The 14,365-nt window shown below is 36.4% G+C and overlaps 1 protein-coding gene across 1 annotated transcript in view; it reads right to left on the bottom strand.

The window, feature by feature from the left end:
- Nucleotides 1–14,365, bottom strand: part of AK9 (adenylate kinase 9) — a 72,490-nt gene that overhangs the window by 39,211 nt on the left and 18,914 nt on the right. Inside the window, exons 8-17 of the mRNA XM_061460167.1 lie at nt 14,180–14,305; nt 11,974–12,048; nt 9,893–9,991; nt 7,865–8,004; nt 7,606–7,786; nt 7,015–7,153; nt 5,407–5,537; nt 4,841–4,997; nt 1,475–1,586; nt 1,008–1,078 (exon numbers count right to left, since the gene is read on the bottom strand). Coding sequence (XP_061316151.1) covers nt 1,008–1,078; nt 1,475–1,586; nt 4,841–4,997; nt 5,407–5,537; nt 7,015–7,153; nt 7,606–7,786; nt 7,865–8,004; nt 9,893–9,991; nt 11,974–12,048; nt 14,180–14,305 — 1,231 coding nt within the window. The remainder of the gene's footprint in view (nt 1–1,007; nt 1,079–1,474; nt 1,587–4,840; nt 4,998–5,406; nt 5,538–7,014; nt 7,154–7,605; nt 7,787–7,864; nt 8,005–9,892; nt 9,992–11,973; nt 12,049–14,179; nt 14,306–14,365) is intronic.

The raw sequence follows: 14,365 nt of genomic DNA, 5'->3' as shown, positions 1-14,365 counted from the left end.
TGTAATACACATAATTCTGTTATTTTTTTATGTTGTTAGGTTATGTTATTAAAGGCTCTGTAAGCACAAAGGAGGGGAAGCATAATGACAGGTGGGGATACTCCAGGAATCTGAGCAGAACAATCATAACCTTGAGGCCATTAAATGATGATGATGAAGGCATTGTCTGGGGGTGAGATCTACTGAGATGAGTCAACTAGAGAGGCTTTCCCTGGTTAAGGGTGATTACGGCCTACAGGGTAAGTCATTCATTAGGGGATGCCAAGCAAAGCAGTTTGGGATTGTGAGAGACTTATAATATCATGAGGCATTTCTGAAAAGCACCAAAGGGAAGGAGGAAGAGGGATCAAAGTAGATTGGGAGGAACAAGCATGAATAATCGTAAGAAGAGAATGAAAGTTGAAATAGGAAGATATGCTCAGACTCATTACTGCATGGTACTAGGGACATGGGGCTTCAGCAGCCCCAACTCTACTGAGCTTCTGGATTCAGTAATTCATAACATATGTTGTTAATAGACTCAGCAATTCTTGCAAGTTAAGAGAGCCAGTCCCGAAATAATTTTTATTCCTTTCCATTGCTTCAGGCTGAGTTTCTTGGAGCAAAGAAATTCAGAGTTTTGTGATTCTTATCAGCTACTGGTGAAGTTCTAACAATGTTTTCTAACTTGTGAGCAAATACAGATTTTTACATGAGTAGGAAGTTTCAATACAGTTAATAACCCACTTAGAAAGAGGAGATAGAGAGTCCCGTCCTTCTAATTTATTGAAAAGCACAACAGTGCTGGCTGATTTACTACACATCTCTATTCTGTAGCATTGATTAAGAATAATACATAGAAATGAATACCTGAATCAGTGAAGGAAACAAAGATAGTAATATGAAGTAATTTGTTCTACCTGCTGAATGTGAAAAGGAAATCAAAACTGTAAAATCTGCATAAAAAACAAATTGCTAAATGATTTGAAATACATAATTAGATTAAATAGAAGTAAAATTATACACACTTTTACCTTTCTCCTCAGTAGCCCCTAGAGGTTGTTCTTCCTCTGATACTGGTTTTTCTTGCATTTCTCCTCTGTAAGTAAAAGATTATTCTTCTTAAGACTAACATAAATACTGCTGAAAGAAGCTGCAGATACATTAAAGATGTGGAAAAATAACATTGGGAACTGAAATATAATTTGGGTCGTACAAAATAAAAATCAAATATATCTTATAATCTAAAATGCTATTGTCTCATGACATCAAAAGGCTGGAGTAATGAAAGGCATTTAGCAAGAGAATCTTCAGCCACCATCTTTACTAATCTAAATGAGATATTCCTCAAAATTGACACATATTGGCTTATTTCCTGTACCTCATAACTAATCTTAGTGTACTGTTTTACTAAAATTATGTTGATAAATGCACTGATAAGTTTAATACAAAGTAAGGCTAGAATTTTCTTGTTCAGATATTTGGAATAGTTTACCTTTCTTCTTCTTCTGTTTTCTTTTCTAATGCTTCCTCAGTTAGTCTTTTCAAAATCTTAGGATTAATTTCATCCCTATTTGCTGAGTATGTTCTGCGTATTATATAGACTCCTGCAATACAAGTACATAAGAATATTGAGTTTTATGCATCTGTATAAAATTAAAGTATTTGAGCTAGGAATATTATTTAATAAATGATAGACAGCTTTCTAAAGCCAAGAAAATGCATATACACCACTTAATTCTTATTATACTCTTGCTTTCTAAGGTTTTAGAGATTTGATTTCAATTTCAAGCACCTAATAAACTGAGTATAGGATATGGGAAGGTTATGATGAAAGCTAAAAGGACAGACAGCACTGAAAGGATTTATCTTGTATTTCCAAATGTCAAGCATTACTCTGGCATATATTTTGTTTGTACGCATATAAAGGAAACTATGAAGAAAAAATTAAAAACATTAAAATAAAAATATAAAGAATGTACACACAGTGTGCGCTCGCAGCTCAGAAAGCCAACCGTATCCTGGGCTGCATCAAAAGGAGCATGACCAGCAGGTCAAAGGAGGTGATCCTGCCCCTCTACTCTGCTCTCGTGAGACCTCACTTGCAGTATTGTGTTCAGTTCTGGTGTCCTCAACATAAAAAGGACATGGAACTGTTGGAACAAGTCCAGAGGAGGGCCACGAGGATGATCAGGAGACTGGAGCACCTCCCGTATGAAGGTATGCTGAGAAAGTTGGGGCTGTTTAGCCTGGAGAAGAGAAGGCTGTGGGGAGACCTCATAGCAGTAGCTGAAGGGGGCCTACAAGAATGCTGGAGAGGAGCTCTTCATCAGGGACTGTAGTAAAAGAAAAAGGGGCAATGAATTCAAACTTAAACAGGGGAAGTTCAGGTCAGATATAAGGAAGAAGTTCTTTATCGTGAAGGTGGTGAGGCACTGGAATGGGTTGCCCAAGGAAGCTGTGAATGCTCTATCCCTGGTGGTGTTCAAGGCCAGGCTGGACAGAGCCTTGGGTGACATGGTTTAGTGTGAGGTGTCTCTACCCACGGCAGGAGGGTTAGAACTAGATGATCTTCAGGTCCTTTCCAACCCTAACTATTCTATGATTCTATACTTCGTGGTTTAAGCCCAGCCAGTAACTCAGAACCATGTAGCTGCTAGTTCACTCCTCCCCCACGCCTTCCTCCCCCATGCTCCCAGACGGATGGGGAGGAGAACCCAAAGAATATAATTCCCACAGGTTGAGATAACAACAGTCCAGTAACTAAGGTATAACACAAAACCACTGTTGCTAACATAAATAATAATAATGATAAGGGAAATAACAATGGAAGAGAATACAACCACTCACCACCCAGCCCGACCCAAGCAGTGATATAACCCTTCCAGGTAACTGCCGCCGGTTTATATACTGGGCATGATGTGCGGTGGTATGGAATACCCCTTTGGCTAGTTTGGGTCAGGTGTCCTGTCTCTGCTTCCTCCCGACTTCCCCTCCTCCCTGGCAGAGCATGAGACTCAGAAAGTCCTTGGTCAGAATAAACATTACAGAGCAGTATCATAAAACCATTGGTGTTATCAGCGCTGTTCCCAGGCTGAAAGTCAAAACCACAGCACTGCACCAGCTGCTAAGAAGGAGAAAAAAGACTGCTACTGCTGAACCCAGGACAAAAGTAATGACTCAAAATGCTGTGAAAATGTAAACCTCACAGCTTCATTATTATTTGACAGAAATTAATGGGAATCAAACAAAAAGTTATCACAATTGTCCAAATTAAAAAAAAAAAAAAAGAAAAAAGGAGAGAGAAACAAACAAAACCCCAAACCCAAAATGAAACAAAACAGATAATTCAAGGAAATATCTGTAAGCATTCTTATGGTTATTAAGAAAGAGCAATGCACTGTGTCCCAGAAACCAGGTTCATGAACATTTCAATATACTTGAAATGTCTGGGAAGCAAAGATGAGACATGGTAATGCAGCTTGTCGTTCAGTGCTTTCTGAAAGTATCTGAGATGAGATATTAAATGATAGAAGCAGCAAAAAAGATTTTCTGTGTGTCCTGGGTTCAGCAGTAGCAGTCATGTTTCTCCTCCTTGGTAGCTGGTGCAGTGCAGTGTTTTGACTTTCGGCTCGGGAACAGAGCTGATAGAGATGTTTTGGTTTGGCCAAGGACTTTGTGAGCCTCATGCTCTGCCAGGGAGGAGGGGAAGCCGGGAGGAAGCAGAGACAGGACACCTGACCCAAACTGACCAAAGAGGTATTCCATACCACAGCACGTCATGCCCAGGAGGTAACTGGGAGTTAGCCGGAAGGGCTGGGAGACTGCAGGGTTGGAGGAGGTATCGGTCGGAGCTTGGTCGGGCTTGGGGGGGCGAGTGATCGGTTGGCTGGTGCTGAGGTGTTGTATTCTCTCCCTTGTTATTTCCTTTATCATTATTATCACTGGTGGTAGCAGTAGTGATTTGTGTTATACCTTAGTTACTAAACTGTTCTTATCTCAACCCGTGGGAGTTGCATTCTTTTGATTCTCCTCTCCATCCCTCCGAGAGCAGGGGGAGGGCAAGAAAGGCGGGGGGAAGTGAGCGAACGAATTACCTGACTGGGTTTAAACCACGACACTGTGAAACAATCTAAAACTTCCCCATAGAAATGTTGCGTTTGTATTTAGTCTGTATAGGAGCTCCAGCCACAGTGGAAGAATTTTAATTAAGATGTTTGAAGTGTTACAAAATTTCACAAGGCTATGTGACTAAGTTCAGGTACTGTAGCTGAGTTGTGAGGATCATTAGCTGATCAGATTGCATGCTTTTGAAAAGTTGGTTTGGTTTTGGTTTTGGTTTAATAAGAAATCTGTTTTGAGCAGTCTGTGTAACCTTGGTTCGCTCAGGTTGATTTTTATATTCAGGGATACGGATTTGAAAAGCTCTCTGGACTGATTCTAATGATCAGGCAGTAAGCTTTCTTGAACTAAGTATGAGTAGACCTATCATTCCTTTCTTGAAAGGGAGGTTTCTACTACTGAAAGACCTTTGGATAATGGATTTGGTTGAAGAGGTAATGACAAACATTGCCAAAGAGCAATGAAACTTGTGGTGTGGTATGAATCAAGCAGGAAAAATCCATTAAGACATGATTTGAAAGGCAAAACTTTTAACAGCTTTTCATGCCCAGTACCAACCTTTCTTCCAGCTTGAAACAAACAATCCCTTCCTCTAATTTCATAGGTACTAAGCTATTGTATCAGTCTGGATAGAAAGCTGCTCGACTTTTTTTGACCTCATGATAGGGAACCCTTTACATATACCTATCAACACTGAAAAAAAGAGAAGATCAAGTTTCATTAGTGTGCATTTACTAACCGTTTTTTTCTGTATCCTTCAGACAGACAACAGTGTCAGGTAAAAGTCCTTTTTCTGATAAAGCTGACCAGTGATCTGCTGACAGAGGGTAGTTATCCACTACCCATCCTCCTTTTTCTGGAGCACCAGGAAACCTGCCTTTGTTATTCTTGATAAGCTGTTATAAAATGTCAGGTCAGTAACATAAAAAGACTAAGATAGTCTGTGAGCTGTTCAAAAAGATTGCACAATACAAAATGATTTTCTAAACATTATGATTTTTCCCTACTGTCATTTCAGGTCAATAAAAAGTAAGACATTTATAACTTTGTATGTCTGAATGAAATAAAAACATTTTAAATATAAAGAGATTTATGTATATATAGAGAGATATAAGTCCTCATAGATTTGTCTTTCATGATCTTGCTCAGTCTCTCCTTAATCATGTGTAAGCTTTCAGACTATGTGATATAAACAAAACTGATCTTTCACATGGAAAAATGAAGAACATATATCAATAATGTATAAGCTGTTATAGGTTGCTCTTAGAAAACAAGTGCTTTGCCATGTAGTATTTGTAGCTTTACCTCTGCAATAGCACTCTCCAATACTTCAGCATATATTTCAGGTGGCAGTGTAACTTCAGAGACTGATGCACTTGTTGTGGCTTCTACCATTGCTTGAACTTCTGGGTGGTCAGCAGTTATCTCTGCCATTCCTAACAATGCAGATTTTTTTTAAAGTTAAAAAGTCACAAAATTCTGAAATACTTATTTCCTCTGGTCAGGAATAACTGCATCACATGGATATTGAGTCTTAAGCACCAACTCCTTCAACCTCACGACCTACTCTGACAATAGACACAAACTGCAGACTTCAGTGGAGTTTCATAGCCTCGCTATTTAGGGCCCAACTGGACTTGGGAGCCCTCAGTGCAGCCAGGAAGCCATTTAACTAATTATAATGATATATCGTCCTTTGCATAATTTTTAGTGATTCTCTCAAGTGGTAGAATTTAGTAGGTAATTAACTAAATAATTTCATTAGGAATAGGAAATACTTTCTGGGATAATTATCTCTAGATCTAGATTCAAACATCCAAAAATATTTAATTTCTCCTTCTGAAGCTTTCCTCCTTTGTGTGACAATTTACATTCTTCATCTGTTTGTATTTCTGTTTTGCAATAAAATCACTTGAGCTCGCCAAGGTTATTAATTAGGATTAAATTCTTATTAATCCTAATTTGATTTCACATACTATCCTGAAAAGTATTTACATACATCTGGAACATGAAACTGTTTAATGATTTTTATTTTGGTGTGATAGTTCACCACTATTCTTACTGCAATGACATTTTTTGTATCACTGTCAACTTCTATGTTTTGCAGCACCAAAGGAATATACTGATTTCTTGTTAGATATGTATCTATACATGAGTAAGTCAAACATGGTGATTCCTTGCTAGCTGAATAAGACAAAATGGCTTGACTGTCCATTGGAACCATAGCTAGAGCTAACTGGAAATGCAATTCCAATTCAGTGGAAAAATTTAATTTCAAAATAAATAATTTTGAAAAAACCCAACCAAAACCATTCACTTTTCTGAAAAAGGAACATCTAATTTTTGTTTAAAATACGTAAAAATAATATGTTATTTTCACCTTTTGAAAATATTTTCTGAATTTATCAAGCTGCAAACACCTGGGCAGCTTACGAAGTCTAAATATGACCAGAGCTGGAGAGTCTTGTGAATGTGCCATCTGAGGCAGCATACTTGGCAGGCTGCTCCAAAGTGGAAAATACGTACACTGTGGGTTCACATCAGGCTAGCTGATGAGGTGTTTTCTTGAAGAAAATTTAAATTTTGCAGAGATTTAACTTGTTAGAAAGTCATTCAAATGTAAAGTTTTAAACCAGTATCAATCAGAACTAATTTCTTCTTTGAAAAAGAGCTCAGAAAACTCTTTCTTACATTCTTGTGGTTTTCAGCTTCTGAAGATTTACACGTAATATCAAAAATACTGAATTTTACTTAGCTGTCCCCTTCACTGCATGTACATTTAGTTCATACTTAATGCACAGCAACCGTAACAACTTCCGTAATAATTTCTAAGTCAAAGTGACAGCAATTGCTTCAGTTAAATTACCTAAAGCAAATAAGATAGCTTCGAAGACCATGGAACACCTTATTCACCTGATTCTGTTGACTGTTCTTCCATCCTGTTTTTTACTGCTGTTACAGCTTTTTCTATTATGTCCCTCCGCATTTGCTCCAAGTTTTCTTCTTTTGCTTTTTCTAGATGAGGTTGAATGAGTTTGACCATATCAAGAACCTAGTGAAATTATTTGAAAAAGAAAAAATATCACAGAAGAGAAATGTAGCATCAGATACAACTTCTACAGAATGAAATGAGTTTGGAAAAGCTGTGCTAATTTCAGGAAAAAATACATATAATTCAAGTGCAGGTTTTTTTTTTTCAGAAAAAATATTTTCTAATTTGCATTTACATTTCAGTATCTTATATACAAAAGTTATTCATGGTATTATTATGCTAAAATATAGTATTTGTTATATAAACAACTGACACAAATACTTGTCTTACAAAGAGAGTAAATATTTTTGAAATGTAGCTACTTTTATACAAATGAGTTTCACTAAAATATTGTATTTCCTCTATAATCCATGTCTGCAATGTGTAAATAACACAACAAGAATAAGAATGGGCTTAACTGTTTTCCAAGCCTCAGCTGATAGCCTTGTTACACAAGGCATTTACAAACCTACCTTTCCTTTGTATTTGTGTGCAATTAGGTTACAAAGAGTTGTTCTTCCAGAGAATGGAGGACCAAATACTAGTACTTTACAAGGAGGAAGTGGCATTGGTGGTAACAGGTAAGGCCGTGGATTCGACATAAATGCTCTCAATGCCGCTAGGGATGACAGTATGTACATTTTACCTAGAAAACTTAAAACAGAAGAGAAGCTAACAGACATAGACAATTATGTTATAAAACAGAAATAAATAGTGACAAATTCCACTAACCTGACAGCTAAGTCTGGATTTCCCATTACAATGTCACCTTTCTTTAGAGCCACAGGACATGCTTTCCCCCATCTGCTTCTACGCCATCGATATCTGTGTGCTATTAGTTGGTAAGACGACAGAACCCGGAAAAGTTCACCCTGTTTATTAAAACAGCAAGAACAGCATATGTAATTTTTGACTGAAGCTACATATGCCATGTTCTTCGCCTTTTTTGAAATATTTTGTTGGAAAACAAGCAAACCTGACTAGAAAACCACCCTTCTTAGTATACTTTTTAAAAATCACATGGATAAGAATTACAGGACAATTTTAAGGAGAAACAATTTGTTTTTTCGAGTTTATTTAATAAAAATAGTACCTAAAATAGTTCCTCTAGCCTTCATTTACTATTTTCAGAATTTTAAACTGATAAAGAGGTACAAATCAGCCACTTACTGAAGATGATAGAAAATGGCCAAGATTTCTTTTAAATGGGATAAAGAAAGAACTACGGTCTGTGAGGGGAATAGCAAGGTCGAAGTATCTCTTTTAGGCACACAAAAATGTCATGTGATAGGAGTAAATTTAATAGACCTTTACAGAATATGAATAGTGAGTTAATCCTAAAATTTATGCTGACTCTAAATTATACAGAATAGTACAGACAGATGCTGGCTGTGAAAAACTGTAAACAGGCCTCCAGAATCTAGGAAGCTGGGCATGAAAATAGCAGGTTTACACAGAAAATGATGGGCTGTCATTTACAGCCACTACTCAGGAACAGATCTTGGAATTGTAATACACACTTCCATGAAAGCATTTGGTCAATGCCCAAGCAGTCAGAAAACCAACCTGAATGTTAGAAATGATTAGCAAAGAGAGAAGATAATGGTTTAACTTTTGAATTGTATAAATCCTGCTTTCATTTTTACTGCTATGTGCATTGGCTACCCTCATCTCAAAAAGTATACAGTAGAATAGGACAAGTTTAAAAAAAAGATAATACGACTGATCAATCACACAAAAATATTTTCATGTAAGAATAAATAAGATTAAGTAGACTGGAACTCTTTGGTCCAGGAACAAAACAGCTATGTAAGAACAGACAAAAATCTGAAATTATGAGTTATTACAGGGCAGATACAGAGAACAAAACTACTTACTGGCTTTTGTGTATCAACAACTAGAGGACACTGAGCTAAAAGGTGGCAGGGTCAACACAAAGGGAAGCAATTCTGTATAGAATGTCCAATTAAGCTGCAGAACTCCTTGCCCTAAATACTGTGGATGCTAAAATTTACACACAGATTAACACAAACACACAGACTAACTAATAAATACAGATGACCTCTCACACATAAAGTCTTTCACTTGTGAATTTTGTCAGGTACTGAGAAAACAGAAAAGCAAAAGGAGGGCTGTTTCTCTGAAAATGTATAGTAGGGTCTCCCCGTTACGGTACCATTTATGCATTCAGAGTTTTGATTAAGAAATAGAAAAGATGACTGCAAGTGAATATAGGTGAAAACATTATGCAAAGATCAAGTTTTTTATTTTTATTTGGAAGGACAAATTATAATTGTCATGATTCAGAAAAATTCAGCACTAACTAGTCATGTTTCTAATTATTTACATGTTGCTAAATTTGTATTAGCATGCTGTTTCTCATCAGGAAAAGAGCAGGCAGGAGTCAGCTGCTGAGATTGTAATCTTTTGGCTAAAGTTTCTTTATTTTCTTGGAAGGAAATAATTCTTCCTCTATTGCTAAACAAACATTTTGCTCAAAATCTTATTACAATAATCTAACTTTTTTTTTTTTTAAATGCCAGAGTATTTTCTTTTCATACTCTTTAAGTGGATTTCAGTACCAGAATTAGCTTAAATTCACATTTCTGGAAAATCAAGGCTCAAAAAATACCCTTATTGCATAGAAAAACAAACTGGTTGCTATGAAACAGAGATTTTGTAGTATAAGCTTACAGCAGTAAAGAAAAAAATATTTTTGTGGTTATTACAGCCAATCACATTTTAGAAAAGCACACTTACATTTTCCAGTCCCTCCAGCATTTCTTCTTGATCACTTTGAAGTCTGGTTATAGGTGCTCCAGTTCGAACACCCAGAGATTGAAGTTGAACTGCCACTGACTGAAAAGAAAATAACTCTTGACTTAGTCCCAGGCAAAACTGCTTTTGTGTTATCCAAAAGGACCACCAAAGTATTTTTAAAATTGCAGCTTATCATCTATATAATGGCTACCTATACACTAAGGCCCAGTTTCTAGTTTGGAGTCATGCTAGTTATTGAGCTGAATTTTATTTGGTAGATACAGGCTGTGCAAAATGCTGCATCACACATGGCCTTTATGTCTCCTAATTATGCTGTGAATACCAAGCCATCTAAAGGAATAGGCTGTGAAGGGTTCTTTCCCAAACAGCACTGGAAGTATTCAGATGAGCTTCAATCAGAAAAGGAGGAAAGTCTCTTTAGGACATCAGATTATGCACAATTGGAAGTAATACAACTTCGGGTAATTCCCTCAACATAAAAAGGACATGGACTGTTGGAACAAGTCCAGAGGAGGGTCACAAGGATGATCAGGGGACTGGAGCACCTCATGTATGAAGACAGGCTGAGAAAGTTGGGGCTGTTCAGCCTGGAGAAGAGAAGGCTGTGGGGAGACCTCATAGCAGCCTTCCAGTATCTGAAGGGGGGCTATAGGGATGCTGGAGAGGGACTCTTCATTAGGGACTGTAGTGACAGGACAAGGGGTGATGGGTTAAAACTTAAACAGGGAAAGTTTAGATTGGATATAAGGAGGAAATTCTTTCCTGTTAGGGTGGTGAGGCACTGGAATGTGTTGGCCAGGGAAGTTGTGAATGTTCCATCCCTGGCGGTGTTCAAGGCCAGGTTGGACAGAGCCTTGGGTGACATGGTTTACTGGGAGGTGTCCCTGCCCATGGCAGGGAGGTTGGAATTAGATGATCTTCAGGTCCTTTCAAACCCTAACTATTCTATGATTCTATGATTTAAAAAGATACTTAAACCAGATGTCTGACAATGAGAATCAGATGATATTAAATTTAATTGAAGTATTTCCTGAATGTAATCTTGATTGAATGCAAGTATTCTTAAAATAAAAAGCAAATTTTGCCATGTTTGGACTAGTCTCATAACAGGTCTTTGCCTTATAGGTAAAATGTTTGGAATCATTACACAATCTGATAGCCTTCAGTATAGATTTTCTGTTGTCATGTTCACAAAAAGACATGAGTCACATAAATGAGGACATTTTCTGTTCCAACTCTACAAAATTAGTGTGGGGTGGTTTTTTTTATGTTGTTGCTTTTTGGGGGGTGTTTGTTTGCTTGTTTGTTTTGGTGGTGGTTGTTTTTTTTCTCCCCATAGGACCACCCTTGGTGGTAAAGTTTAGCACAAATTTAAATAATACATACAGAATTATAATTGTTCTAACAATTTTGTTCAATTTGCTTCAAACAACAGTGGGGAAACTGCAGAAGCAGCTCACTTCCTACATTGTCAAAGATAATCTCTCACTTCATTTCCAACCCCATACTTCAGGCTCTGATTTGAAGCAATTCTTATTTCTGAAGCAGAGGAGAAGATTATTTACATTCAAATTTTAGCATTGTATTTTTTTAATAGGGAGAATGAGTTGCTATGTTATGACCTCAAAAGCTAGACACAAACACCCCAAATTACTAAAAGAATGAAGTGTTTTCTGTTACATTGTAAACCAATATCAAATCTAATAAAAATCCTGTAATTATTTTAGACACGAGCACAAAATAAGCCAATTCTGTAAATACTGAAAATATCTTGATTCGTCATTAATAATATGTTACACTAATACACAAAGTAAAGTGCAAAAAACAAATGGGTACAATGTAAAAGTTTGTAGCCTGCCTGAAAATATTCTCATGTAACATATACGTAAGCCTGGGGCAATGCAGTGAATCTTATTATTGCTTTAATAAAGCAACAAAAGCAAGCGTTTCAGAGGTCATGCTTTCCAATAGCAATTAAATGAGTTTTATACACAATTTAAGATTTTGTGTAACCTTAATACAGGTTACACAACACCTTAATAAAGAATATTAAAACTTACTACTAAAAGATCATCTGGTTGCTGATTTCCATCCACTTCAATAAGATGCTCACAATCCTGTTCAGCCATCAAGTCCTGTTTAAGAACAAAGACATACTCATCAAATCAGTATAGTTAACAAGATAACGACATTGAAGCTCATTCTGTTCCTACACATATCAAAGGCTGGACTCCTGTGGACTCAGCAAAACCAAGATTTTTGGTACAAGTCATAAGTCATTTGATAAGTCATACTGATGACTTATCAAACCTTCTAAAGAGAAACTTTTATTTGGTGATGTTTAAATACAGAGAGAATTAAAAATTGGAGTAACAATGAGTTCAGAAAACAAATATCCTAGCTCAAATGCAAGAGAGCTACAAAGAATCAAGACACAGTAACATTTTGCATATGAATTCAACTTCTAATTGTCTAACTACTCCAATTCTCTTTTGGAAAATGGTGGCAGTGTCAATTAACAGATCTCTTGGAAATAACCAGCAACGAGACCAACATTTTCATTTTGGTCGCAAAGCACAATTTCTATCAAATTTGAGCAATACCTTTGATTTTTCTTATTTTCAATTTTCCCATTAGTAAATAAGATATTAGACTAAAATAGACATCCCATGTCAGTTGTCAATGTCTCTGACTGAGGATTGAGAACATTTACTCCATTCCTGTCAGATGTTGGCCTGACCCCAGCCGTGAAAATGCCTAATAAAGGTGACTTTACGACTTTACAACTTTACAACTTAACTTACAGGCAATCTGTTCTGGTTCTGTACTACACTTACAGCTGGAGTTTATTTCCCTGCATCTAGTCTAAGTCTTTTATACTATAAATTAAACTGTTTGCCATATATTTGGTAGAAATAGATCACTAATTACTTCTTTCTATCACTCTTCTACAGAGAAGATAATAGTGTTTACTTTATATACAATGGTCTTATTGGTACATCCATAATACTTGCTTTTGTACAATAGGATCGTATTTATTGACTCAGTTTTCAACTAGTTATTTCACGTGTTGCAGTTGTTCATTAGGTTTTCCCCTAACTGTAGTATTTCACACTTATTCTCCTCAATTTCATCCTAACAATTTATCAAGAAATCAAAGTACCTATCCCAGTTCAGGGCAAACTGCACATCTTACCTTTTTTTTTTTTTCCAATTTCATCATCTCAATCTCCACCTGAGCCAATGATAGACTCCTATGTTCTTCAAATGTACTAGTGGACAACTAAGTATATATTCACTGATACATTTCTCATTAATAAGTCTAAGTAAGACCTACCAACTAGTGGAACATGTTGAAAGTGCTGAAGTTTGGTGTACAATGTAAAGTCAGTTAATTTAAACAACTTTCCATTAGTTCACTTATGAGAAATCCATGGGAGATTGTGTAATGATTAATGATAACAACTCTTTGCTTTTCCCTTTGCAGCAGTAACAAGTTTGTTGTGCGAGCAAAGAACACTGAACCAGTTTTATATGATTTTATCTACAGAGTTATCTAATCCATAGGGAAATTGATGGGGTGAAATAAACAAAAATTGTCATGTGTGCAGCAAACATGAGGCTTTTGCATTTGTTTGTATCAGAAGGAAAAAAAAAACAAAAAGGGGGGGGAAGAAAACAAATTATTGCTTTGGACCTGGTCTGGGGTTTGTGTTTTGCAGGGGGAGAGGAAAGATACATAGTAAATCCAATTTTCATGAACCCAAGGAAATTAAAAAGCTGCAGAAATAAAATAGGTGATAAAGCAAACTGATGGGCTAATCAATGTGTATATAGATCTGCAGGCAATGGAGCAGGTGAGGAAGGGAACCTATTGGAGTGGAAGTCAATGGATGAAAGAGCAGATTTGTTATAGGACTGCATTCTAGGATGGACTTCAGTAATGGTGATACATTGAGCTCTTCAAATACTTCACTTCCTTGATTTAGGAAGCATCTTTGGTGGCAGATACGATTTCACTTTTAGAACTCAAAGTGGATTAATTTGTCTTGACTCTAGAGTGGAAACAACACCAACAGATGACAACTTTGTATCATTGATTTCAGTATGAAATTCAGAACTTGGAGGTATGTTCTAACATGCCTTGTGCCCATATCCATACCAGAAATCTCAAACTAAAAAAAAACAACCCAACAATGAAAACCATGCAAGATATTTAAAAAAATATTTTGTTATATATAATCACATTATTTTGCTTTTTCTTACTTCTAAATGATGAAGCATGATATCCTTATACTTTCCAACTCTTTTCTCTGCATTTTCAAGAAAATCTTCAGGCCTCTGCACTAACTGATGCAAAAACTCTGACTTCTTAAATGGATCTTCTTCAGTCTGCAGAATGAAAGTTAAATATTTAAAGATACAGAAATAATAACTAATTTTTGTCTTTAT

Source organism: Pezoporus flaviventris, unplaced genomic scaffold (genome assembly GCF_033815535.1).
Source record: "Pezoporus flaviventris isolate CSIRO_AGI_PZ_B2104156 unplaced genomic scaffold, CSIRO_AGI_Pfla_v1 ptg000031l, whole genome shotgun sequence".
In the NCBI taxonomy this organism is placed as follows: Eukaryota; Metazoa; Chordata; class Aves; order Psittaciformes; family Psittacidae; genus Pezoporus; species Pezoporus flaviventris.
The sequence above is the reverse complement of the archived record's forward strand: the minus strand, read 5'-3'. Positions and strand labels throughout refer to the sequence as shown.